The sequence below is a fragment of the Sminthopsis crassicaudata genome, chromosome 4 (assembly GCF_048593235.1).
Source record: "Sminthopsis crassicaudata isolate SCR6 chromosome 4, ASM4859323v1, whole genome shotgun sequence".
Taxonomy (NCBI): Eukaryota; Metazoa; Chordata; class Mammalia; order Dasyuromorphia; family Dasyuridae; genus Sminthopsis; species Sminthopsis crassicaudata.
In genome coordinates, this window is record NC_133620.1 from 10,725,838 (window position 1) to 10,752,011 (window position 26,174).

Here is a 26,174-nt window from a genome sequence, read left to right on the forward strand (position 1 = left end):
CTTTTTTATACCTTAATCATTTTCCAGTATTCATCACACTACTAATTATACTCTTCCACTTTATAGAAGCCTCCCTTGAAACAAAAAAGGAAGGTAGATAAAGGGAAAGGGAAAGAAAAAGGGAAGAGAAGGGAGGAGAAGGCAAGGGAACACAACAATAATACTATTAAAATAAAACAAATCAACATGTAAAGTACATAAGGTAGCCTAGATCACATGGCATAGCAGCCCTTATCTTCACTACAAAGAGAATAGAGGATTTGTCAGCATCCATTTTTTAATCAACCAATCAATAAGCATTCAGTATGTGCACTGCTGTATTAGCTCTAGCAATATAGAAAAAGGAAAAACATCCTTGCCCTCAGGGTAAACAAATAAATATATAGTAAATCCATACATTGCAAATGGAAGATAACGTTGGAACTATTCTCAACTTGGAGTCTATAAAGTTATTTTTTTTAAAAACCAATAATGGTTATTTCAATTGAATTGGTTTCCTTTATATTTCTATGTATTTTATTTTATGTAACTGAAGAAGAAGAATATTGTGAAAAAGGGATCCAGGAGGGTTCCACAGACTACAATGACAGAAAAAAGATTAAGAAGCCCTGACCTTAAGTTCTAAGATTGATTGTCATATTTGATCCAAGTTTAGGAGAAGCATCGGTTCTTCCTTTAAAAAGTCAAATGTTTAAATGTAGAATAAAACAGAAAAATACAAAAGATGGATTAGCAGGTAGTACTTCACTCAACACTCAAATGCCTCATAGAGTCATGGAGGTGAGCCTGGGTTCTAACTGGCTTTATTAATGGTTTATAAGCTCCAGTAGAGCCCATCATCCAGGAGAAATTTTGAGTGGCTAAGTTCAGAGAGATTCATCCCAAAGTTTACTGGTTCACGCAAAGCAATCTGGAAGGGACATTGGTAGCCATCCAATCATTATACAGATGAGGACAGGGAGTTATACAGAGGGAGACTAGTTTTTATGAGGTCACACATGGGCCCATAGCTCTAAAACAAAAGGGACCACAGAGATTTGAATTTATAGATAAGACTAAGATGCAAAGCATTAAAATGATTCTTCCAAGGGAGTAAATGACAGAGCCAGGATCTGAATCCAGTGCTCATGACTTTAAGACCAGCAACAGTGATAGTTGACTTTAGGTTGATTTATTTGGGTGATCCAGAAACTTTTCAGGACTATGTCCTAAATTCAAGATGGGCTACAATCTGTGGCATAGAAAAACTATCTATGTACCCATGAAATCATCAGTCCTTGATATTTTGAAAGATTAACCAGACACATATCACATAAGACTAGAAATGCTTTTTCATTCATTCATTAATTCCTAATCAGAATGATAACAATTGAGTCTTTAAAATTTCTGGTTGATATACTCAACCTTGTCATTGCTAAGGCAAAAATGCTCATCCAGATTTGATTTATGAATTCAAATGGCTCCATGAGAGTCATTACATAGGCTGTAGAACCATTCTTTTTTCCTCAATCATGCTCTCAGCCATGTCTACTCTGATCAAATGGGCCTCTGCTATTGAGAAACAAAAGATTTTTTAAAATTTTATTACAGCTTTTTATTGACAAAACATAGGCATAGGAAATTTTTCAACATTAACCCTAGACTTCTGTTCCAAATTTTCCCCTCCTTCCCCCCACCCCCTCCCCTAGATGATAGGTAATCCAATACATGTTACATATGTTAAAATATATGAAATAAAATATTGTTTTGAAATCTCTTCCAATTGATTTCCTCTTCCATCTTATCAGGGATGGGATTTGAAAGGTCTCAGGCCTGATCTTCAGCCTCATCCCTACTTTCAATAGCTCAGAAAAAAATGCACCACTTGAGAAATCAAGCTGAAAGCAAGTAAAGGTCCAGAATAAATAGAGTCATTGTTTAGGATCCAGAAGGAGAACAGAAAAATAAAGTCTTTTGGTTTCTAATTCTCACTGGGGCATGATAGAAAAATTGATTTTTTAAAAATCAAATGTATATTTAAAAAATTGTATAACACAAAGAGGTGGGGCTATGCCTGCAACCCATAAAGTCAAATCACCATGTTCATAATGAGGTGTCCCAAAAGTCTTTGGCACAATTTTAAGCATTAATAGTCTAAGTACTTGTAAAAGTGAAATATATATATATATATATATATATAGATAGATAGATAGATAGATAGATAGATAGATAGATATAGATATAGGTATGTATATATATATATATATATATATATATATACTTTAGAAGTACTTAGTCTCTTTCTCATCTATATATACATATATAATATATATAATGTTTATATAAACACACATACATAATATATACTTCATATTGTACATATATTATATATAAAATACAAAATATAATACAATATATAATATAATGTATAACGTGTATATATGGCATTTGTAGCAGGGAGAATGCCAACCAGTGTCATGAAGAAAATAAAGGTTCAAGTCTCAGTTCTGGCACATACTGTTTCTGTGACTGAATAAGGCTCTTAACCTGTCAATGCACTGGGCAGAGGCTTTAAAATGGAGAATAGTTACTGTTCTACATTAGTAAAGGGAATTTCTTCACCAAAATCTCTGTTCCAGTCTTCCTCATCACCACAAAAGACATATAAGTGACAAACTTAGGAAACATACCTTCCAAAACAAGGTAATATTTTTCTCTTTCTGCACCACATCTTCATTTATGACTCCCCAAAATTCAGGCCCTCTGATGGGAGCTGCAAGATGAAAAGTAAGAGAGGCTAATGGTAGAAACATCTAATAGGGAAGGACATTTTCCGACCATACACACGCAAAGTGTTCAGGATGCATTGACAACATCTGTGCCAACCTTTTATATCCATGACAACCGTGTAAGCTGGATTGCTCCAATTACTCCAATATCCCAGGTCATCGAGCCTCTTACAGCGGACTTGAGTGACATAAACCATGCAGAAATCCGGCACTTGAAAGCTGGCAGACTGGGATTCAGACTCATAAACTTGATGTACCTATAAAATAAGTCAGAAAATATGATGTGATCACTACCTTGAATCTGAAAGGATGGCTAAAGCAATTCTACCAGGTGCCACAGGACAGATGAAGTGTATTTATGGCTCTTAGAGTTCTTGCTTCCCTTCCAGACTCAGTTCAAATGTCTCTTTCTTACATGAGGTCTTTCTTGCTTCCCCCTTTGGCACAGTACATAGAGTTCTAGATTCAAAGTTAAGAAGATCTGTATTCAAATGTTACTTGTACAAGCTGTGCAATCCTGGGAATGTCAGCTAACATCTGTAGGCCTCTAGAAATCCTTTAGTCCTTATTTATTTAATCACAGATCAATTGGAATCTGTAGTGGTGGTCCCATTCAGAGAATAGGAGTTTCCTAAGCTAATTTCTTCATGTATATTTTTTTGTAAATTGTATTTTTCCAATTACATGTAAAGACGGTTTTCAACATTAATTTTAATAACATTTTGAGTTCCAAGTTTTTCTCCCTTCCCCAAATGGCAAGCAATTTGATAAAAGTTATGCATGTATAATCACGTTAAACATATTTTCACATTAGTCATGTTGTAAAAAAAAAGAAACAGAACAAAAAGGAAAAACATCAAAAAAACAAAAAAAAAAGTAAAAATACTATGCTTTGATCTGCATTGAGACCTCAGAGTTAATCTCTGACTATAGAATATCATTTTTCATCATCAGTCCTTTGGAATTGTCTTGGATCATTGTACCACTGAAAAGAGCTTTAATCATTGTTGATCATCTAGTAATGTGTGTCACCACACATTACTATATACAATGTTTTCCTAGTTCTACTCACTTTGCTCAGTGCAGGTTGTTTTTAATCTGCTTGCTCATCATTTCTTTTAACACATTAGTATTCCATTATGCTCATATACCACAAATTATACAGCCATCCCCTCAATTTTCAATTCTTTGTCACAACAAAAAAGAGCTGCTATAAATATTTTGGTACATGGAAGTCCTTTTCCATTTTTATGATCTCTAAATTATTGACTTAATAATGGTATTTTTAGGTCAAAGGGTATGCAGAGTTTCATAGCCCCATTGGACATAGTTGCCAATTGATCTTCAGAATGGTTGAATCAACTCACAACCCTAGCAACAATGCATTAATGTCCCTATGTTCCCATATTCCCTCTAACATTTTTCATTTTCTTTTCATGTCATATGTCAGCCAATCTGACAGATATGAGGTAGTACTTCAGAGTTGTTTCAGTGTGCATTTCTCTACTCAATAAGGATTTAGAACATTTTTATATACTAAATATAGCTTTAATTTCTTGATCTGACTGTTTGTATACTTTGAACAATTGTCAACTGGGTAATCATGTAGATTTTCTGTCTACTTATCTGTGCATAATTTGTATCCTTTCTCTAAAATATATTCAGAATATATATATATATATATATATATATATATACATATACATATATGTATGTATGTATTTAGGAGCAATGATTATTTCCTCTTTTTTCCCTATATATACCTAAAGCCTGGTATATAATAAATAATAAATTCCAAATGTAGTGTATTTAATTACATCACTGCTGAATTAGTTTAAATACACATTTGGGTTTCAGTTATTTCCTGATTTCTGGGTCAAAGAATCTCAAAGTCATCTATTGGCCTCCAAGTCTATCCCTCTCCTTTCTCAAGACTCCAGCACCTGGTTTATGGTCTTCCTCTCATGGTAAGTGGGGTCATAGGGCAATTAATTAGCATGCCATTTTTCTATATCAAGTAGCACTGATCAGATTCCAGTTTTCTGAGAATCATTTGGAAAGGGAAGTGGAAAATGTACCAGTAAAATGGCAGAAGTATGGTTGGGTGATTGGTATAGATACGGTAAACTAGCACTTATCAGGTCAGTGAGGTCCCAGGGCTAGAACTGCCAAGTCTGCTTGGGGAAAGTGCAAAGCTGCAATGATTAGAAATTGTAACTCAATTTAAGTGTTCCATTTCCATAGATGAGTTCTGAACCCTCTTTCATAGTATTACTTTTTGTTCTTCTGTCTCTCTTTCTGCATTACCCTCCATCCCTCTTTCTCCTATATTGTTCCTCCTATATTGCTTTCCTAAGCTCAAGTAAGATAATGTACACAAAGCATCATATCACTATGGAATCAATCACTCTGATTACAGAATTTTTCCTGATAAAATGGTAAGTTGGAGTGTAGCTAAGTACTAATATAATTGGAAGAAACCCCAAGATATTTTGGAATTATGTTCAAGTTGAGGGATAGACTGGAATTAAGCTATCCAATAGTAAAATTATTTGCCAATTGCAGCCATTCAGTTACTTGATATAGCCGAAGCATATAGTATAGAATGGTGAACAGGAATGGGACCTTTGACTTTCTTGGTACAGGGAACTCCTTAAAAGAGGAAATTTCCTCCTCCAATGTCAATCAATGACTTTTCTCCAACTTCAAGCCTCAGAGAGTTGCCTAGAGGACTGAATGGTCATAGCCACTCAACCTCTGGCAAGACTTAAATCCAAATTTTCCTGATTCTGAAGCTATCTCTTCTTCCATTATTTGAAGATGCCTCTTGGTAAAGAGTAGGTGCTTAATAAATGCTTTAAAATTAATTTTGCATTGACTCTTCTCTATTTCCATCGTATATCACTGCTTCATTACCATGAAACAAGTTGACAGATGTGACCTTAAATTATCTATAATACTCATATTTCTAAGTGTTAAGTTATTAGTTTAGATTAAGATGTTTACTCTCACAGAAATCCCTTGAAAATGCATAGAATGTTTTCTTTATTTTTCTTACTGGAATAAATTATTTGATAATATTCAATATTTCAATTACAAATAAATTTAATATGATTTAAAGAACAAATTGCTATCATGGAAGATTGTGTGTACTAAAGTTCAATAATGTTTCTTAATTTAATAAATCAAAACAAAACAAAATTTGGTTAGCAAGTGATGATACCTTCCATTGTTCTCCATGTCCATTCACAGCATAACGAATTTGAAATTGAAGTTTATTCTCTGGTAAGACTGGCTTTCTCCAGCTCACATTCAACAAGCCAGTTTGGACCATAATTTCTGCATTCACTCTGGAGGGAGGCAGTGGTTTTACTAGAAATTTTAAAATAGATCCCATTATTAACATTAATAAGAATTCTAGAGTCCATTTAAACAACAACAACAACAACAAACAAACAAAAACAAGCAATGCATTGGGTCACAGTGCTTGGGAGGTCAGTTTAAATGGACTAGTTGCAGTCATAATTTATGAGAAGAGATATCCATAGAAATTCTAGTCATAGACTCTGTTCTTTTTCATATACATTTATTGACCTCCACATGAATATATATATATATATATATGTGTGTATATATATATATATATATATACACACATATATATATATATATATGTGTGTATATATATATATATATATATACACACATATATATATATATATATGGGTCTTGAAAGCCCAGGAGCTAATCACAGAAAAACATTAGACAATGAAATGTTGAATTAATGATAAATGGTATGTCCAGACCAAAATATATCTTTATGAGGTGCAAATTAGTCCTTTGAATGAGTCAGAAAAGAGGTAACATAAGAGTATGTAAAATAAAACATAAAAAAAAAACTTCAGAATAATGTCTAAAAGTCAATTTTTCTAAGTCTAAAAAAATAGAGTCAAAGAGGAACTTACCTCCTGATGGAAAGAAAAGAAACTTGGAACTAAAGAAAAAGTGGAAGAAACTATGAAGGACTGAGAGAGGAAATATAGGCAGGGACACCTGACCCAAAAGGAAGACTGCCTGACTCAGAAGACCCATGTGCTTGGGCCTTGAGAAGGAGGCATATTGGGACAGAAGTTGAATTGCTAATTTCCATTACTGTCTAAAGTTATTGTCTTCCTTCTTCTTTCTTTCCTAGAGCATCTTAATAAGAGACAGGAGTCTTTTCTCCTGGCTTGAGGAAAATGAAAGAGAAAGGAATTGCTTCCTTTTCTTTATTTTAAGAGTTTGCTTTATCTTAAATTATGATAATTAGAAGCATTAACTTAATAGTGTATACTTATTAAAGATGAAGTAGAGAGAAAGCTACTGACATGGGCAATATCCCCAGAAAAAATATAAACAGTACAAACAGTGAGATGTTTTGGCAGATTTGGGGTCTATGGCTGACAGCTTTGGGTTAACAAAAATACGAAGAGAATAGAGGACAGATGATGAAAACGTTCCAAGCAGATTTATTCGAGGAACAGCTTAGAAGCTGATGTAACTGGATAAAAAAGTATGTTTGTGGCAAAAATATAAGACTGGAAATATTGGCATAGTGAGTTGGTTATGAAGGGCATTAATGTGAAATATCATTCTGTTATTTTATCCTGGAGGTGATAGGGAGCCATTGAAATTTATTGACTAGGAGGGAAGGATGACACAGTTGGACTTGAATGTAGAAACATGGACAAAGCAATTCTTTTTCTTGTTTGCATTTATTTCCATTCTTTCCTTCTTTTTATGTCTTTCTTCCTTTCTTGGCTAGGACTCTGTTGGTCTCTTCATATTGATAATACTTTTTGTCATTCGAGCTTCATTAAGAGAAGGGATTAACTCAATTTTCAGATCCAATTGCTGGTTTAGATATGACAAATTGAAAGACAAAATTGTGATAATTGGTTGTAAGAGCTAATTCTCATCTTCAAGATATCTTCTAATTTCATGCTAGTCTTGATGAGTTTTTTTAATTCTGGAGCTTTTCTCTTTTTTGGATCATGAATTTCATTGGTAGTCTAGAGAAGCTCATTGATCCTTTTTCCAAAAGTGTGTTTTTAATGAATAAAATAAAATATACAGGATTACAAAGAAAATGATTTCCATTGAAATATAGTTATCAAAGCACATATTTGTTGTTGTTGGAATAAATAGATGGTGCAGCAGATAGAGAGCTGGACCTGGAGTCAGGAAGACATCTTCAGGAGAACAAAGCTGGCCTCAGACACTTACTAACTGTGTGATTCTGGGCAAGCCACTGAACCCTGTTTGCCTCATCTGTCAAAATGAACTGGATTAGGAAATGGCAAGCCACTCTCGTATCTTTGCCAAGAAAATCTCCAAAAAGGACCACAAAGAGTTAGACAGGACTAAAATGGCTAAACAAGAACAACATGTATATTATTTTACATATATACAATGTAGTTGAAATAGTTATTAAAGTGTACATACACATACACATATATAAACATATATAGCATTATATAATAATACAAATACTATATAATACAATAAAATTTACATATACATATATACACACATGTATGCATACATATGTAAGTTCATGAACCCTAGATCACAAATCCCTGATCCTATCAATTGCTATTAAGCAGCCATTTCTTTCTTTCTTTCTTTTTTTCCCTGAGGCTGGGGTTAAGTGACTTGCCCAGGGTCACACAGCTAGGAAGTATTAAGGTCTGAGACAGATTTGAACTTGGGTCCTCCTGAATTCAGGGCTGGTGCTCTATCCACTGTGCCACCTAGCTGCCCCCTAAGCATCCATTCCTAACAGGGATGATTTATGTCTATAAATGTAGCTGGAGGGCATAGACAACAAAATCCTGGAGCTCAGGTTGGGAATTCATCTTCAAATTCTGCCTCAGAAACTATGAGTTGTGTGACATTGAACAAGTCACTTAACTTTTTTTCCCCCTCAGTTTCCTCATCTATAAAAGGAGGATAATAATAGCAACTGCTTTACAGGGTTACTGTTCAGATAAAATGAAATAACATGTAAAAAGTGGCTTACAAGCCATTGGATGCTATAAAAGTGCTAGTTAATGAGAGATATTATCATTGCTATTATTATCTTTTCCACAAGAATAGAATGATGCTACATTAAATGCTTTGGTAAGATCAACTGAATTGTCATGACCTACCAGTTCAGCAATGATGTCCATAAAAGGAATAATAAATCAATAAAACATTTATTAAGCAACCTAGTATGTGCCAGCACTGAGCTAAGTGCTGTAAATGGAGTTACAATGTCATGACCTTTTCTCAATGAGGCTAAGTTGGTTCTTTATGATCCGTGCTTTCTTTCTCACTAAACATCTCTTTAATGATACATTCTACAATTTGCAGAAATCAAAGTCAAGCTTGCAAATTTATGGCTCATAAAGTCTGCTCTCTTTTCTTTTCTTTCTTTCTTTCTTTCTTTCTTTCTTTCTTTCTTTCTTTCTTTCTTTCTTTCTTTCTTTCTTTCTTTTTTTTTTTTTTTTTGTTGGAAAATTGAGACATTTGCCCTTCTCTATTTCTGTAGGGATGATTATGTTTCTGACAATCCTTCAAATATAATTGATAATAGGTTAGCAATCACTTTTGGTCATTCATCTCAATGTAGTTGATTTGGACAAATGAGTCAAATTCATTAAAGGAAACCAGTTATTTGTTTGCTATCTCTTTAATTCTTCCTTTTATCTTGGGTATTGGCTTGTTATTAGTGATTTCCTCTCCTTTCAAATTCATTCTCCTTGGCAGAGAAAAAGAACTTAAAAAAAATACCTAAGCCCTGAGTGACTTTAAATGCTGTCATCAGTTACCATAAGAGAAATGTCTTTATTTATATTAATTTCCTTCTCATTCTCATCTTTGTCATATTGAACATTTTTCTTGCTCTACCTTGTAACATTTTTGAATTCATCTTTTGTTAGCTGCTCTTGCTTCTTTTGTGTATGTGTTTGCTTTTCTGTGTGTGTGTGTTCATGTATGTATAAACAGTGATCTTCCTATTCATCCACTTGCTGTCTTCATAGGACTTCTCTTTTTAAAACTCATGAAAGATGTTCTTTTATGTCTTCTGAATCTCCTTCTGGAGAATTTCCTATCATCAGACCCCTGGTAGCCAACCTGCTGGTTACAAGTCCTTGAACCAACAAGAGTCTGTCATGAAAATCTAGTCCAGTTTGGAAGCATGTTCCACTGGTCTTTCCTTCAAGAATCCATAGTCTGTGCTGTAGCATAAAGAATGGGCTGGCACAGGAGATGTACAAAGAACTTATTTTTAATAATATGAAAATTTCAGCTGAAAGGAATATTGTATGTCTATACATATATATATATGTGTGTGTGTGTATATATATATATATATATATATATACATTCACACACTTATCACTTAATATATGTGCATATGCCTATATATGTATATATGCATATATATATAAATACATATGAACTAACATACTTGGGATATGTACATATGTTCAGTCCAATTTTATTGGGTAAAAATGTTTTATAACATATGAATTGAAAACAATATGGTAAATTGGAAAGAGTGATGCATTTAGAGTAATGTGACAAGATCAAATCTCCTTCCTGTTTTCTATTCAAACATCCTTGAGCAGTTCACTTAGTTTTTCTCAACCTCAGTTTCCTGATATGAAAAATGATGAATTTAGACTAGAAGCCCTCTAAAGTACTTTTCCCAGCTCTAAATATATAATAGTGTTAGTCATCTTATGAAAAATACATTAAAGGACACACAAAAATGATACCTATACATATATATTCATATTTACATGTGTATAACTATATATAAATAAAAAAACTAATACATTTCATTTTCAGTCATTGATAATTCATCATGTAACATAATAAAAATAGACCCTTTTCAGCATCAGAAATGCTATATAACAAGCCACTCCTCTCTAAGACAGGTTGTGGTGGTTTATAGCAAAATGAGAATGTAAAATTTTACCTAAACTGATGTCCCCTTATTCTGAACAGTCATAAATCTTTCCAGAGTGTTGTGTGAATAAAAACTAGAAAATCAGCAATTATCCACTGTTCTTCGCCCTGCCACCCTACATCGTAATCATCTTAATGGAATATTCCAAAAGAAGATAAACACTTAAAACAACGTGACATACCTACAGAATCTGGAACAACACATGTTGGGGGAGATTCAAGTGACCCCAATGAATGGATGATCTGTATCCACATGGTATATCCAGACAGAAGAAAGATGGGCTGGAAAGTGCATTCATAAAAGCCATCCTTCTGTAAATGACAATCTTTGGGATCTGAGGCATGATGAGTAGTTGGAAAGTCAGAACAATACAGGCTGCTCCTTAAAAGGCATAAAAGCAATCAATTAGGATCCTTCTAGGTTACATCTTCAATAAAAATAAAATTTGAAAAACATAAAGGCTACTTTAGAGAAAATTAGGCTTTTCTTGTATCTAAAGGGAAGGCAGGCAACCTGTTTCCATTTATTAAATTGATCTTCCAAGTGGAAGAACATTTTTAAAAATCCCAGTGCCATTATAATCTAATATTTTCTAATGGAAACAGAAACTTTTACTGGGTGCTTCACAGAGGTGACTAGGATCAGGCATACAAGACAGAGAATATAGCACCCATACTTTACAAGAATTTTAAAATAAGATAAAGGGAGAACATATAAACATATAAACAAACATTAAGGAATCAGTGTCATGTATGAAACATGATTTTATAAAGCATTTATTGGGTATATGCTAGACACTAGGAACTGTCCTAGGTGCTAGGATACAAAGTCAAAGGTGAAGCTTTATGTGTGACAGTAGAGATAACAAAAAGAAATGTAAACAGAGAAGGAAAGATGAGGTCAGTTGATGAAGGAGGGAGGCCTATCCATCAGAGCATCCAAAGAAGGCTTTTTATAGGCGCTAACAAGTGAAGGAAGCAAAAAAAAAAAAATAATAATAATAATAATAATAACATGAAAGAAACATAAAATGGATTCTAATAAGTAAAAGTGAGGCAGTAGCTAGGTAATGCAGTGGTATTAGATGCTGGATCTGAAGTTAGTAAGAGCTGAGTTCAAATCCTGACTTGGATATTTCCTAACTGTAAGACTATGACCCAGGCACTTGAGCTTTGTCTCTCTTAGTTTTCTTAGCTATAAAAATGGAGATGATAATAATAATAATAGCATTGCCTTCTAGGCAATCTAGCAAAAATCGAATGAGATAATGTTCGTTCAATGTTCTGAAAATCCTAAATCATTAGATAAATACTTGCTACTATTATTGGAGGGAGTCATAAGAACTGGATAGTAGAAGTGTTTATTTTAATAGTGGGAGAGTTTGTAAGATTTCTGGGAACCACTGCTCAGACTCTATATTCTTAGAAAATATGCTAATTATTTGCTAATGCTGTACTCTATATATGCATCTAATGTTCTTTCTGTCCCTGCTTCTTGTTAGTATCCACGTTAGTATGTTAGTCATCACAGGTTGATATCTTCCCTCTCAGCCCCTCAGTCATTCAGTTCTTTCAAAGAGATTTCCAGGATATCTGCACACATAAATTGTATCTAAGTCATATATAAGACTGCCTGCCATCTAGGGGAGAGGGTGGAGGGAGGGAAGGAAAAAGTTGGAACAGAAGTGAGTGTAAGGGACAATGTTGCAAAAATTATCCATGCATATATTCTGTCAATAAAAAGCTATAATAATAAAAAAGGAGATTTTCAGGATTAGAGTAAAGAAATATAACCCAAGGGACTTATAGGAATTTGTAAAATTCATGGATTTTTAGAGAAATTTGGAAAGATTTTGAGAGAGAGAGAGAAGAGAAGGAGAAGGAGAAGGAGGAGGAGGAGAGGAAGAGGAGAAAGGGAGGGAGGGAGGAAGGGAAGGAAGGAGGGAAAGGAAGGGAGGGAGGGAGGAAGGAAAGAAGGAAGATTATCCATGCATATGTTTTGAAAATAAAAGTTTTTATAAAAAAATTTTAAACAAAATTAAAAAAGGATTGTGCTATATATATATATATATGTACATATTATATATATATATATATATATATATATATAGAGAGAGAGAGAGAGAGAGAGAGAGAGATGAGAGAGAGAGAGACAGAGAGAGACAGAGAGAGAGAGAGAGAGAGAGAGAGAGAGAGAGAGAGAGAGAGACTGATTCGGTGACCCTGGGAAAGTCACATAACATCTCACTGCCCCAGGCTATTCCAAAAATCAATTAATTAAAGAAAAAATGCATATAGGTCCTGATGGAGGAAATTTCCTTCTTGGGAGATCCCATCTGAGAGAATTTTTTTCCTTTCTCCCTCCCTCCCCATGAAAATCATCCATACCTGAAATATCTTAACTGCAATATACTTCCCATGAGTGATGAAATTGTGTTGGCTGGCCATCTGCAAGTCATTTTAGTTAAGTACCCATCAGTTTCACATGAGATATTGATATTGACATCTATTTAAAACACATTAAAATATTAATATAAAGAGAAAACAGAACACAGAAGTTGAATGCAAAACAACACTACTTTTTACTTCTCAATTGAGTCTCTACAAAAGGGTCCATGTTGAACAATCAGCAGGTAGAATGTAATTAGTTGGAAAGAGCCTTCTTACCGATTACATATAATTCTGCATAGCGGTGATGGCACTCGTTCTCCTGGCAGCAATACACAGCATCATAGGTATATTTTCCTCTGGGTTTAGTTGCATTCATATTGAGAAGGGTGACCCTGCTCACATGGGCATTCATAACATCATAGTGACTCGAAGGGATTTTCTCTGCTAAATTCAACCACCAGAAGACATTCTTGGAAGGGATGATCTTGTTTTGATGCTTGTAGATGCAGTAAAATGATGCATTAGATCCAACACTTGTCAGAATTTTGGGTGGAAAATATATGACCTCTATAGAGCAGGAGGAAAGAGAGAATATATGATATTAATAATCTCTAGAAAAGATCGATTTCAAAGATTTTTCCATTGTCTATTCCAAGGCAAATAAGATTAAGCTAACATAAAATGGGGCATTTAAACATTGAAAGAATTTTAGTCAATCCTTCCTAACTTATAGATAAAAGATAATTTTTGAAATGGTGTCATAGAATAAATTGGGGATAGCTAATTGAGCTGAGTAGCTTTGACAAGGAAGGGATCCCCTCATCCTCTAGCATAAGGAGGAAAGGGTGGTTGAGGAGGTCTCTGAAGTGAGTGGAAAGGTTAAGGGAAGGGTTCACTAGGAATGGCCCCAATGTTTTCCGTAAACTAGGAGAAAACTTTTTGTTAAGGATAGGGAATGAGCTTTGAAAAAAATTTAACTTGGGGTCTTGCTTTTACAAAAATGTTAGAAACAGCTATTATCTACTAGGCTCTCCTTCCTAACCCACAACAACCACTAATTAGTGTTCTCTCTTCAACTTACATTGCTTTTTCTTATCTGTGCATACACTGAATACTTTCAGTAGATGTTAGTTTCTTGAATATATTTCTGTCTCTTCTTAGCATAGTAATGAATACAGTAAGCAACCAATAAATGTTTGTTGGATTGAATTAAATTGAAATATGAAGATTAAACACACTGAAACTAAACACCAATTATTGAAGGTTTGTCTACTTGGAATTCATAGAAATTGAAATGTCTCAATGGCAGCAGCTACATGGTGTAGTGGATGGAACACCAACCCTGAAGTCAGGAGGATCTGAGTTCAAATCTGGTCTCAGACTCTTAACACTTCCTAGCTGTGTGACTTTGGGCAAGTCACTTAATCCCAATTGCCTCAGGAAAAAATAAATAAATATTTTTTTTTTTTATTTAAAAAAAAATGCCTCCATATCAGTATCCACATGTTCTAGCAGTAAATTAAGTTCCAGGGCTGTAGATACAAACCCAAAAATGAACTAGTTCCTGCCCTCAAGAAACTTTTGTTCTCTTAAAGGAAAATATAATATGCTAGGAGAGGCAGATACAAAGTCAAACAATCTTTAAACATTTACTATCTTATTATCAGTAAGTGCTAATCACCTACTATGTGCTGGGTACTATGCAATGATAAGGGATGCAGAGTCAAAAATAAAGGTGTCTCTAGTCTCAAAGAGCATGCATTTTAATAATCAGAAACAACCACAAATAAATAGTGGAGATATATATATATATATATATATATATATATATATATATATATATATATATATATATATATATGTGTGTGTGTGTTATGTGTATATATATATATAATATATATATTTGTCAAAATATATAAATTAAACCCATTTTATTGGTAACTGAGAATGACTAAGGGGAATAGAAAAGGTTTCAAAAAGAAGGTAAAACTTAAGGGAATTCCAAGAGGTGGAAAGGAGAAAAGAATTCCTTGTTGCCATAAAGAGAGCATTTGATCTTACTGTTGAAATATATAGATATATAGATAGTTACCTGGAGAGACCAACATATGTCTATATATGAATATATCTATATACGTTTATATTTGTATATACAAAGATAGATGTGTGTAAATCACACTTTAAAGTTCCATTCCAAGGGAAGCAATATGAAATGATGGATAGAGCACTGGCCCTTAAGTCAGCAAGACTTGAATTCAAATGTAACCTCTGACACTTAACACTTATCAGCTGGGTAGTCAAGTCACTTAACCCCAATTACCTCACAAAAAAAAATAAAATAAAATAAAATAAAATAAATAAATAAATAAATATATATATATATATATATATATATATATATATATATATATATATATATATATATATATATATATCATCGATGCTCAAAGGGCTATAAAACTGTGTATACCCTTTGATCCAACAGTTCTGCTATTGGGTCTAGATCAAAAAGAATTCAAAAAAGAAGGAAAAGGACACACATGTGCAAAAAATGTTTGTAGCAGCTCATTTTGTGGTACCAAGAATTGGAAACTGAGAAGATGCTCATCAATTGGGGGGATGGCTAATTAAGTTATGATATATGAAAATAATGGAATATTGTTATTATATAAAAATGATGAACAAGCTGGCCCAAAAAGATTTACATGAATTAATGCTGGACAAAACAAGCAGAACCAGGAAAATATTGTACACAGAAACCACAAGATTGTGCAATGAGCAATTGTGACAGACTTGTTTCTTCTCAGCAGTTCAGTGATCCAAGGCATTTCCAATAAACTTTGAATGGAAAATGCCAACCAAATACAGAGAGATAACTATGGAGACTGAATGTAAATCAACACACACTATGTTTATTATTTTCCTTTTTTCTTATTTTTTTTCTTCCCATGTTTTTTTTTTTTTTCCCTTTTTCTCTGATTTTTCTCTTCCAACATGATTCACAAGGAAATGTGTAAAAAAAGGAATGCACATATATAACAAAAAAAAAATGTTTCTACATATAACTGGGGAAAATAAAAGTTTTTAAAAAGTTGTGTGTTCCACTATAATGTCTCTCCCAGACAATTATCTCCCAAATAAATCTCTTCACTCCTTTATGGGTGGAGAATGATGAGACCCATGAATCACAATCCTCCATCCACTTGCAGAGCTTTAAAATCATAGAACCTGAGTCTAAGATAATCCTAGGTCACATATTTCAATTGGCATATGTGGGAAATAGCTTTAGAAGAGATGATTTGATCACAGCACTTAAGAAAGCTTAAAGCATTGCATAAATTGTGTCAAGATTATGTTTCTGCCATAATAAAAATTAAACTTAAATTAGACAATTTCTCCATTTCCTATCCAATATCTCTGGTTATAATAGAGGAAATATTTTTGTTCTTAAATAAGCTATGTGCATTGAGTATTATGTTGTCAAAAAATCTATTTTGGAGAACCCTAAACAACTCCTTAACTTTTCTAAAAGACAACTTTTTATTGGAATAATTTGACTCATTGGTTCTCATACATCTTTACATTTCATTATTATCCCTATTTCTTCAATACATTCCCCACATGGAAAATGCATTGTTTCTTGGTAATAAAAAATAAGGCACAGTTATTTTCCAATTTTACATATTAAGAAATGTGATATTTGTCAACCAGACTTCTTAATATTTATTTTATGTAGAATTATGAAATATTTCTATTTTTATGGGCACAATTCTACTTGTCAGCTATTTTTTTATTCTAATCATCCATTTATTGATAAATAATTCACACCATAATTGGCACATAGAAAGAGCTTGATTTTGTCTTTATTCATTTATCAAGTGCTTAGCAAATTTTTCTGAGGAAAATACAACAAAGGTCACCTAACTTTTATAAGAAATATGGGCTAGTAATAGTAATAAAACAAGCAAAAAAAAACCCCAAAAGTCCTCTAGTCCAAATTGGAGAGAAACAAATTTACAAAAGGAGATAGTTCTGTGAATTTGGATGAGAGAAAGATTACTATCAACTAGGAAATTTAGGGAAGATTTTTTGAGGTTAATACTGAAGAATAAGATTTCAAGGATAAAGAAGTCCAGAATATGAAAGTTGAGACTAATTCTTCATGACCCCATTTTGGGGTTTTCTGGTATCAAAGATAATGGAGTGGTTTGTCATTTTCTTCTTCAACTCATTTTACAAATGAGGAAACTGAGGCAAAGGGAGTTAAGTGACTTGTCCGGGGTCATACAGCTAGTGAGTATCTGAGGCCAAATTTGAACTCATGTTTCCCTGACTCTAGGCCTAGCATTACCTATGCCAGATATGAGAAAAGGGTTCCCAGGCTGGAGCTGCCATTGCAGCCTTCCTGGCCCTATAACTCAGCTGCATTACCTACTTGTGCTGCAAACATAGCAGTAGGACAGTTTGCAACTTGTCTTGGGTATAGAAAGTCATCAAGTTTGGCTATTATAATGACTATAAATATTGGATGAACTAGGAGAGTTCTAATGGACAGTGGGAATAGTAATAAAGAGACGGATGCAAGAGATATAACAGGGATATGCTGCCCCTACAAATAAACATCAAAAAATTATGACAAATTGTCCCGGATGTCTTCAATTTAGACATGAAGAAGTTTGGGGTATCGTATTCAGTTTTTGAACTTTTAAAAGTAAAGTTTTGATGGGAATGGATATGAAAGCTCATTTGTACATTTTGAAAGGCTATCTTTTGAGACTTTTAGAGGCTGCTCTGTATGTACTGTGGGATAATGAAGTGTGTTCGAGGTAGGTCAACAATCTCTCATATCTGTGATAGGTGCTTCTTGGCTGAAAATAATGTACAAATGTGATTGGAGTACCCCTATTTTAGAGTTAATGGACTGGTTTTTCCTCCCTTTCATTTTGTTCTATTACGAGTTGGCTCCCACTTATATATTTGGTTATAAAATTAAACAATTCAAATATCCCTGTGTTACCTGCCAGGATAGAATGAAAACATCTAAAGTTAGTAAAGTCATTAGTTAATGAACAGATAATGCTGAAACTCATCACCCAACAATCAAACAAAAACATCTATTGAGTGCTTACTAGTACCAGGCACTGTGCTAAGCATTGGAAAACAAATAGAGTAATTCTGTAGGTGGTAAAAAAAATTTATAGACATGTCTTTCTTTTTGTTTTTGTATTCTTTAGAACTTAGCAGAGTGTCTGGCACACAAAAGGTGCTATTAAATGTTTACTGATTAGTTGATCGACAAGTTGGATTGTCTCCTTTTTCTGATAGCAAAAAAATCTTATGCTGCAATGGAGCAAGAATATTGCTCAGTGGTACAGGTGCAGAAAACAAGTGCATTTCTGCTGATCCTTTATTGCTATTGTTTGACACTGAAAATAAAGGGAGTTTCATTCACTTGGAAAACCTGGAAGTGCACCAGATTTAAACACTGATCAATCCAGCTTATAAATTCCCAGTAGTGGAATTAAAGAATTAGGGGCAGCTAGATGGCACACTGGATAGAGCACCAGCCCTGAAATCAGGAGGACCTGAGTTCAAATCTGACCTCAGACACTTAATACTGTATGACCCTGGTTAAATCACTTAACCCCAATTGCCTCAGAAAAAAAAAAAAAAGAAGAAGAAAAGAAAAAAAAAAGTAAAGAAGCTTCTATTTTAGTAGAATAATCTTTGTTGCATTATCCTTTTTAATTGAGAATTTTGGGAGTGTTGGGGTGTAATGTTTGGGCTAGCTCTCTGGAGGACCTTGGGACCAGCCTTGATCTTAGTGGAGGAGTGCAGGAGGCAGGAGAGCCAACCGGAGAATGGTCAAAAATGGAATCTCTCTCTTCCAGTCCTTCTTAGCCCTTATATACTTATTGTAATTACATCATTACAGCATACTGATTATGTGTGAACTAGAGAACCAGTACATCACCATGCTAAGTACGAAGTATATATGGGAACTAGAGAACCATTGTCTCATCAATTCCAGTGAGTTAACACCTTGTTGTAAGTAAGTATCCTTGTTTCAAGTATATTTCTTCAGAATTCTGGCCCTCTACATTGAGGTTCACATGAGATCCCAAAATACTGGGGTTCCAGACCAATGTTTGAGGTATCTCAAAAGAATTTGCAGGTTTGGACCCATCTCCAAGTCAAGGGGCAAAGTTTATCTCAATTGTAATGCCAATTAAAGTGGGCTAAGTTCCAAAATAATTTAGCAAAGAACCAAGAGTAAGAAGATAAATTTCTAGGAAAAAGAGAGAATAGCTGCTTTATGTCACTGATATGCTGACTTTATGATTTATAGGTGGATCTGAGGAGTGATCTGGAATACATCTCACTATAGTCTCAGGAACTTTGTCATCACAGACCAACAGATTGTTATCTGACAGCCAGCAATATTTGTGGAACTGCAGCACTCCCAAGGTCAGGGGACCTTAGGCTTATCTCTGCATCTCCCTCCGAAGCTAGGTGAAGAGAGAGATCATTTTTAACTACATCACTCCCAAGCCCAGGAGGATTTGGGATTACTGCTACATCTCCTCTAGAAGCTGTACCCCTTCCGCAGGAGCTCTTCTAGTGAGATTTCTTTTAGAATAGTTCTTTCAGAGACAAGATACAAGAAATTTGCATATTTCTTTTGAATGATAACATTTATTGTTACCCAAAGCAAAAATTATTCTTATCCAAATGTTTTATTGTTTATAAGGACAATTTCTTTATGACAAAACTCTGAAAGAGATAATGTGAATACAATGCTATTAACTTTAATAAGGGATCAGCAGCTCACTACCACTCATGCTGACCACCACCCATGGTAAGTACCACCCATGCTGACTACCACCTAATCTCCAGCCCTAGCCAGACCAGTCAACAATGAGCACAGCTTAGTTTTCCTGCCTTCTATTAAAACATTTTCACACTATTGTAACTGAAAGAAAAAAATCAAACTGAGAAAGTTGAAATACTCAAAGGCAGAACTCATAAGAAGAAATTAATATATATGTGATGAGGAAACCCCAAACTCTGCCTCAGGGAAGGGACTCCACCCCAAGCACAAACAGTTACATCCTTAACTGGCTCAGGCCCAAAACCCATTGAATTCTATTCAAATTCTAACCCTGGCTGAAATTCAAGCTGGAAGCCAATATGGGACTCCACCCATGAGCCCCTTCAGATTGTCCAAAGTCCCCCTATTATAAAAAAGAGCCAAACTGGAGTCCACTCCTTGCAGAGATCCCAAACATGGCATCCTCATGTCATCCATGTCAAGGATTTCTGCCCACTGGAACCAACCCTGGCTCTGGTGTCCTCTCTTTACCTAAAACCTTTTATTAGCCTTACTTCCAAACCCCATAATAAACCTCTTTTATCAATCTAGGTTTTCAGATCTGTAAATTCCTTTACAGAGGACTCTAGTGCTGCTACTAGACCTCATTTAACTCTGTATCCTTGTGCTGAATCCAAAGGGATTGCAGGGGAGCTCTATTTGACTCCCTGTACCCCGAACCTGCCACCAGACCTCAATTAAACCTAATTTCATTTCAGTACCTCTTATCTAGTTCTTGTCACATGCATATATATATATATATATATATATATATATATATATATGTAGGTATGTATATATATTCTTTTAGAATATTTCTTTCAGAGACAAGATACAAGAATTTGCATATTTCTTTTGAATGATAATAACATTTATTGTTTTATATATATAAAATATATGTTATATTTTATATATAATTTATATATATTATATATATATAAAATATGTATTTGGGTGTGTATATGAATGGATATGTTCTATGTTTAATTTTGTTATAGAATTAAAAAGAAACACGTACAATCTTTTTTCTGCTCTCATATTTTTTTTTAATTGTGTTAAGGGGGCAGCTGGGTGGCACAGTGGATAGAGTACCAGCCCTGAAGTCAGGAGGACCTGAGTTCAAATCTGGCCTCAGACACTTAATACTTCCTAGCTGTGTGTCCCTGGGCATGTCACTTAATCCCAAATACCTCGGCAAAAAAAATTGTGTTAAATTCAGAATAAAAATTATTTTTTGAAAAAATATATAAAATATTTGAAAATCACACCAATTGAATGTATTCATTTGAAAACAGGAATTAAAGATTCACTAAGTATGCCAATAGATTGTAAAAATTAATTTTTAATCTTCTGTTGAACTTATTTTAATGAAATTATTTTAATATGAAAATTGTGAAAATTATGAAAAATTCAAAGTATAAAACAGTGAGGTGACTATGGCAACATTCTTCTTCCTGAATCTTCAGGTTTTATTTCCAAAACATACTGTTAATTTCAATAATACATGTGCTTTCATTTAAGTGCATTTTGCCCTGAGTTTTAAAATGTTATAATGAAACAATTTCCACCCTCCAATTTGGTACCCATTTTGTGGGGAGGAGGTAAAGGGAGTGGGGTTAAGGATCACGCCTAGGTATGAAGGGGCTGGTTGGTTCTCAGAAAGCCCCCACAGCTGGCAATCATAATGCCCCTAAAGGAATTGCAAAGCAGCCTTTCCTGACCAGATGTTCCTTGTGGATTGGGAATGAAATAAATGGAGGCAAGAGGGAAGAGGAGGGAGGCCAGAGACTGCAGCTGCCTCTCAATCTCCTTGTACCATTATCATCCTCTCACATTAAGGCATCTGTTCTGCTGGTTAAAGTTAGATCCCCAGCAGCAACTGTCAGGTGGCTTCTGGAACCCCCATTAGCCACTAGTAGGTGGCTCCTAGAACAGGGTGGACCAGTGATTTTCTCAGCTTAGAGATGAACTGATGAAGAAATTTCCACTAATACAAATGGGCAAGGCTTGTATAAGCTTCAGTCTTACAGTTACCTGGACCATGGAAAGTTGAAATATTTTGCCCAAAGTCACATAGCCAGTGTGTGCAAAAATAGGCTTAATGTAAAGATAAACATCCTAATAGTCCAACCTGTCCCAGAAGGGAATGAGTTTCCGGATTAGTGGGCTCACCCTCCTTAGAGTTTTCCAGGCCAGAGTTGAATGACCATTTGATGATGAGGATTCCTTTTTGGTGGTGCTTAGAAAATAGGGTCACTGAATTCCCACCAATTCCTAAATTCTATTATTCCATATCAGAAGGTAAGACTTGAACCCAACTTTTCCCAACTCCAAAACTCTGTCTCCTAGATCATACCTCATCTCATGAGCCCACATTTTCTACCACAAAATATGAAATATCATACCATGGTGGGGGAGGGAGGAAGAGAGGGGAAGGAGAGAGAGACAGACAGAGACAATCACACACACACACACACACACACACACAGAAGAGAGGAGAGGAGAGGAGATACAGAGAGACCGTCTAAAATCTCCTCTCCAATAATCAGAAGCAAAGATGTACTCTCTCTGCCAGCAGCATACCTGGAGCAGTGAACTTGGAAGGAATGGTCCAATCACTCCAGAATCCTGGGCCATCCAGCCTCTTGCCCCGGACCTGAACTGTATATGAAGAACCAGGAAGCACATTGTCCACAAGCAGGGAGGTATCTAGTACAATCGCAGCAATCTGCTAAATTTCATTTAAGAAAGTCAAAACACCACACAAATGGGGATTGCAGATGAGTATCTGGGTTTGTGAGAGCCTCCATAGGGGTAAATTTTTGCCCATTCTCCTCTCCCCTACACTTGCCCTTGTGTTCCTTCTGACTGGTTGCCTTGAGCAACTGGTGCTGTGACCAAATTCTAATGCCCCTCACTCTAACTCCCTGATATTTCTAATGAAATTCCGATATCCATAGTCCAAATTGGTCTCCAATCTGAGGCCTATTGTTTGAGAAGCTTTAAGACAGATTGCCTGATACTGCCCTCCAGTAAGTTACACAGACTGTTATGTGCTTAGGCATCCATTTTAATGTGTGCTACAAAAAGTCAGAATGCCCTGAGAATGTCAGATTTGGGGTCAGAGCAACTATAATGTAATTCTGGTTTTCTCAGGTACTGCTGGTTGTTTGCCCTCTCTGGGACTCAGTTTCCTCATCTGTAAAATGAGTGAGCTGGATGACCTCTGAAGTTCCTTCCAGCTCTAAAGCCATAAGGTCAGTACCAGATAAGAAGGTCATCTTCTTATAGATAATATATATATATATATCTTATAAATATAGAAAGATGACCTTGTCTATAAGCCAACAAAAGTCATCATTAAAAGTTATCATGGACACACTAGCAAGTCTATAAGCTTTTCTTTGGGGTCACTGTGAAAAGGGATCAGGGATTAAGACAAATTTCATCATTCAACAAAGATGAAGATATACTTGGATATCCACCATGGCCTATAGTGAGCTCTAGGCTTCTGAAAACTCTCACTACATGAAAAAATTGAGGGTTTGAAGGGCTCTTTCTCTTGAGGAAACATTTTCATCTTATCCTAAAGGTAATATGCATTTGGGGTCTAGGGAGTGCTCAGCTGTTTTTGAAATCCCCAGGATTTAATTTTCATTATTTGCACAGTAAAAGAAAATACGTACCTGTCCCATGGTCTCAGTTGACTTTACAGAGTATTTCACTTCATATTGTAGTAGATATGGTACCAACAGTGGGCTGGACCAATAGATCTTTAATTTCCCTTCATCTGTTATTTCCATTAGCAAGTGTAAAGGTGGGTCTGGCTTCACTTTAAAAAAAAAAAAAAAAAAGTCAGTATCAATTCTTCAGTAGAAAAAACATTAGATTTCATATCAGTGAAATGTTGTTTAAATCTCTCCTCTGACACCAGTAAGATAATTTTAGGCAAGTCACTCACTCCCTACCTAGGTCTCCATTTTCTCCTCAATTGAATTACAAAATTGGATTAAGTGACTTCTCAGGGTTCTTGAGTTCTAATCCTATGAGAACATGAACTAAATATGATTTTAATAATTGCAGAGGCAGTATGGAGTAGCTAAAATGGTACAATTCTCAGAGTCAAGAGAAACAAAGACAGATAGAGAGAAAGAGATATAAATGATAGATTAGCTAGGTAGATAGATCACAGACATAAGTAGATAATAGATAATTAGTAGGTACAGATAGATAACCAATAGATGAAAAGACAGATGGATAGAAACATAGTTTAATTCATCTCAACTCAACAAGTTTTTTATGTGCTAGACATTGTATCATAATGTGTGTTAATTTCTAGAGATACTAGAACAAAGCAAAAATCATTTCCTTCCTGAAGGAGCCACTGAGAGCCCATGACCCAAAACTGGTTAAGTCCATAACAATAGAAATCCCATTATTGACAACCTACACATTTCACAGATATATGATATCATCAGTGTGGGCTAACAGTGCAGTTTACAATCCCTCCAATTATAATCTCTCCTTAAGCCTGCTTAGTCATTCAGATACAGATGTTAGATTGAAAAGAAAAAAAGGGGTGTATCCTAGTTTGTTTTTCCTTTTAAAATCAATCAGCATCTACTATAGGATTGGCACAGTGCTAGGAAATGAGCAAAGTCTAAAACAATCCTTGCTTTCATGGAACTTACTCTTCCATGCTATTGAGTTTCCTTCCCTGGTTTTGCACACAGGGGTTCACAAGCTTGGGGCCAAGGAACTTCTTGTTTGTTTGTTTGTTTGTTTGTTTTTCTTTTCTAACATTTTGATAATTGTATTTCAATATTATTTTATTCCTTTGTAATCCTCTACATTTTCTTTTATTCATTTATAAACATAATATGAGAAGAGGCCCATAGGCTTCACCAGAGATCTGTGATACTAAAAATGGCCAAGTACCCTGTCTTACTAAGTGACATGAGGATAATAATAATAATAACAATAGATCATATTTTTGGTAGAGCTTCAAAGTTTGTAAAGTGGCAAGTAAGAGACTGTGGAAAAAAGCATCCAGAAAGGGAAGAGTAAAATAAGGACTGGGCTTGCCTGAATATTTCCTGCCTGATGGATCAGAAACCCAGTGCCTATGTGGGCAGCCAACCTGGAGATAGGCTTCTCCTCACTTAGGTAGGCTAGATCTTAAGCACTGGCTGTACAATCCATAAGGAGTCTGCTCAAAACCTCTTCTGCATAGTTGAAACTAGCAGAGTGTGAATACTTCAGTGGTAGTCTTCAAAGACTCAGGGCCATCTTATTGCCAAGGTGGACTTTAATGGAGATATTACCAAAAATAAAGTATTATAAATCTAGATCTAGAAAGACCCTCAGAGACCAACTTGTTCAACTCTCTCTCTTTACAGATGAGGAAATTGAGGTCAAGGAGGTGACAATAAAGAGTAATAAGCAAAGAAAGGAGTTGAACTCATATTGTCTATCATCCAATCCAGGACTACTGTTACTACACCGCACTTAGGAGAAGAATTTGGACCCATATCAATCATAGAGAGAGGTTACTGGTTGTATTGATAGTGGGAGTACCCACACTGAGGAAATCATGTATCCTTGAACTTTTGGTGAAGAAAAGCTCTAATATCTGGTGACTTTACACTTACCAATATTTATAGGCTTCACAGACATAATGGGTGACTGGAGAAATATGGCACCATTTGTGATTTCCAGAAATATCCAGGAGATAGAACTGAGGTTAGCTGTGGGCACAGGTACATGGCATTCACAGTCTTTGGATCTATTGCAATCACACTGAACAACCTGAAAATTACTCTTCTGGGAAACAATAGGTGAGTCTTTCTGGGAAGCTTCTAACCTGTTATAGAATAAAAACATATGAAGACCAAGTTAGCACCCTGGATACCTTAGAATCAGCCAGAGTCAGGACAAGCAAAAGTCGTTGGTCTTTATTCTTAGTCTTTGGGGGTAGGAGGAAGGGAATGGACACAGGTTCTCTGCAACCTCTCCTCTCCTCTTCTATTGCCAAAGTGAGTCTGGCTTGTCTAACTCCATCACCTAATCCTTCCCACAATTCTTTGTATTCACCAAAAGATTGAACCAGCACAGAATAGTAGGAAGGGCCATTTTCCAAGCAT

The 26,174-nt window shown here is 35.0% G+C and overlaps 1 protein-coding gene across 8 annotated transcripts in view; it reads right to left on the reverse strand.

The window, feature by feature from the left end:
• LEPR (leptin receptor) overlaps positions 1–26,174 on the reverse strand; it is a 130,558-nt gene that overhangs the window by 20,641 nt on the left and 83,743 nt on the right. For 6 of the 8 annotated variants that reach the window (XM_074265725.1, XM_074265724.1, XM_074265726.1 and 3 more), the window contains 9 exons: positions 25,683–25,894; positions 23,718–23,863; positions 22,615–22,762; positions 13,437–13,727; positions 13,158–13,275; positions 10,952–11,151; positions 5,992–6,140; positions 2,866–3,025; positions 2,670–2,752 (listed from right to left, as the gene is read on the reverse strand). In XM_074265725.1, the coding sequence (XP_074121826.1) occupies positions 2,670–2,752; positions 2,866–3,025; positions 5,992–6,140; positions 10,952–11,151; positions 13,158–13,275; positions 13,437–13,727; positions 22,615–22,762; positions 23,718–23,863; positions 25,683–25,894 (1,507 nt within the window). The remainder of the gene's footprint in view (positions 1–2,669; positions 2,753–2,865; positions 3,026–5,991; positions 6,141–10,951; positions 11,152–13,157; positions 13,276–13,436; positions 13,728–22,614; positions 22,763–23,717; positions 23,864–25,682; positions 25,895–26,174) is intronic. The other 2 variants (XM_074265727.1, XM_074265728.1) reach the window with 1 other exon arrangement.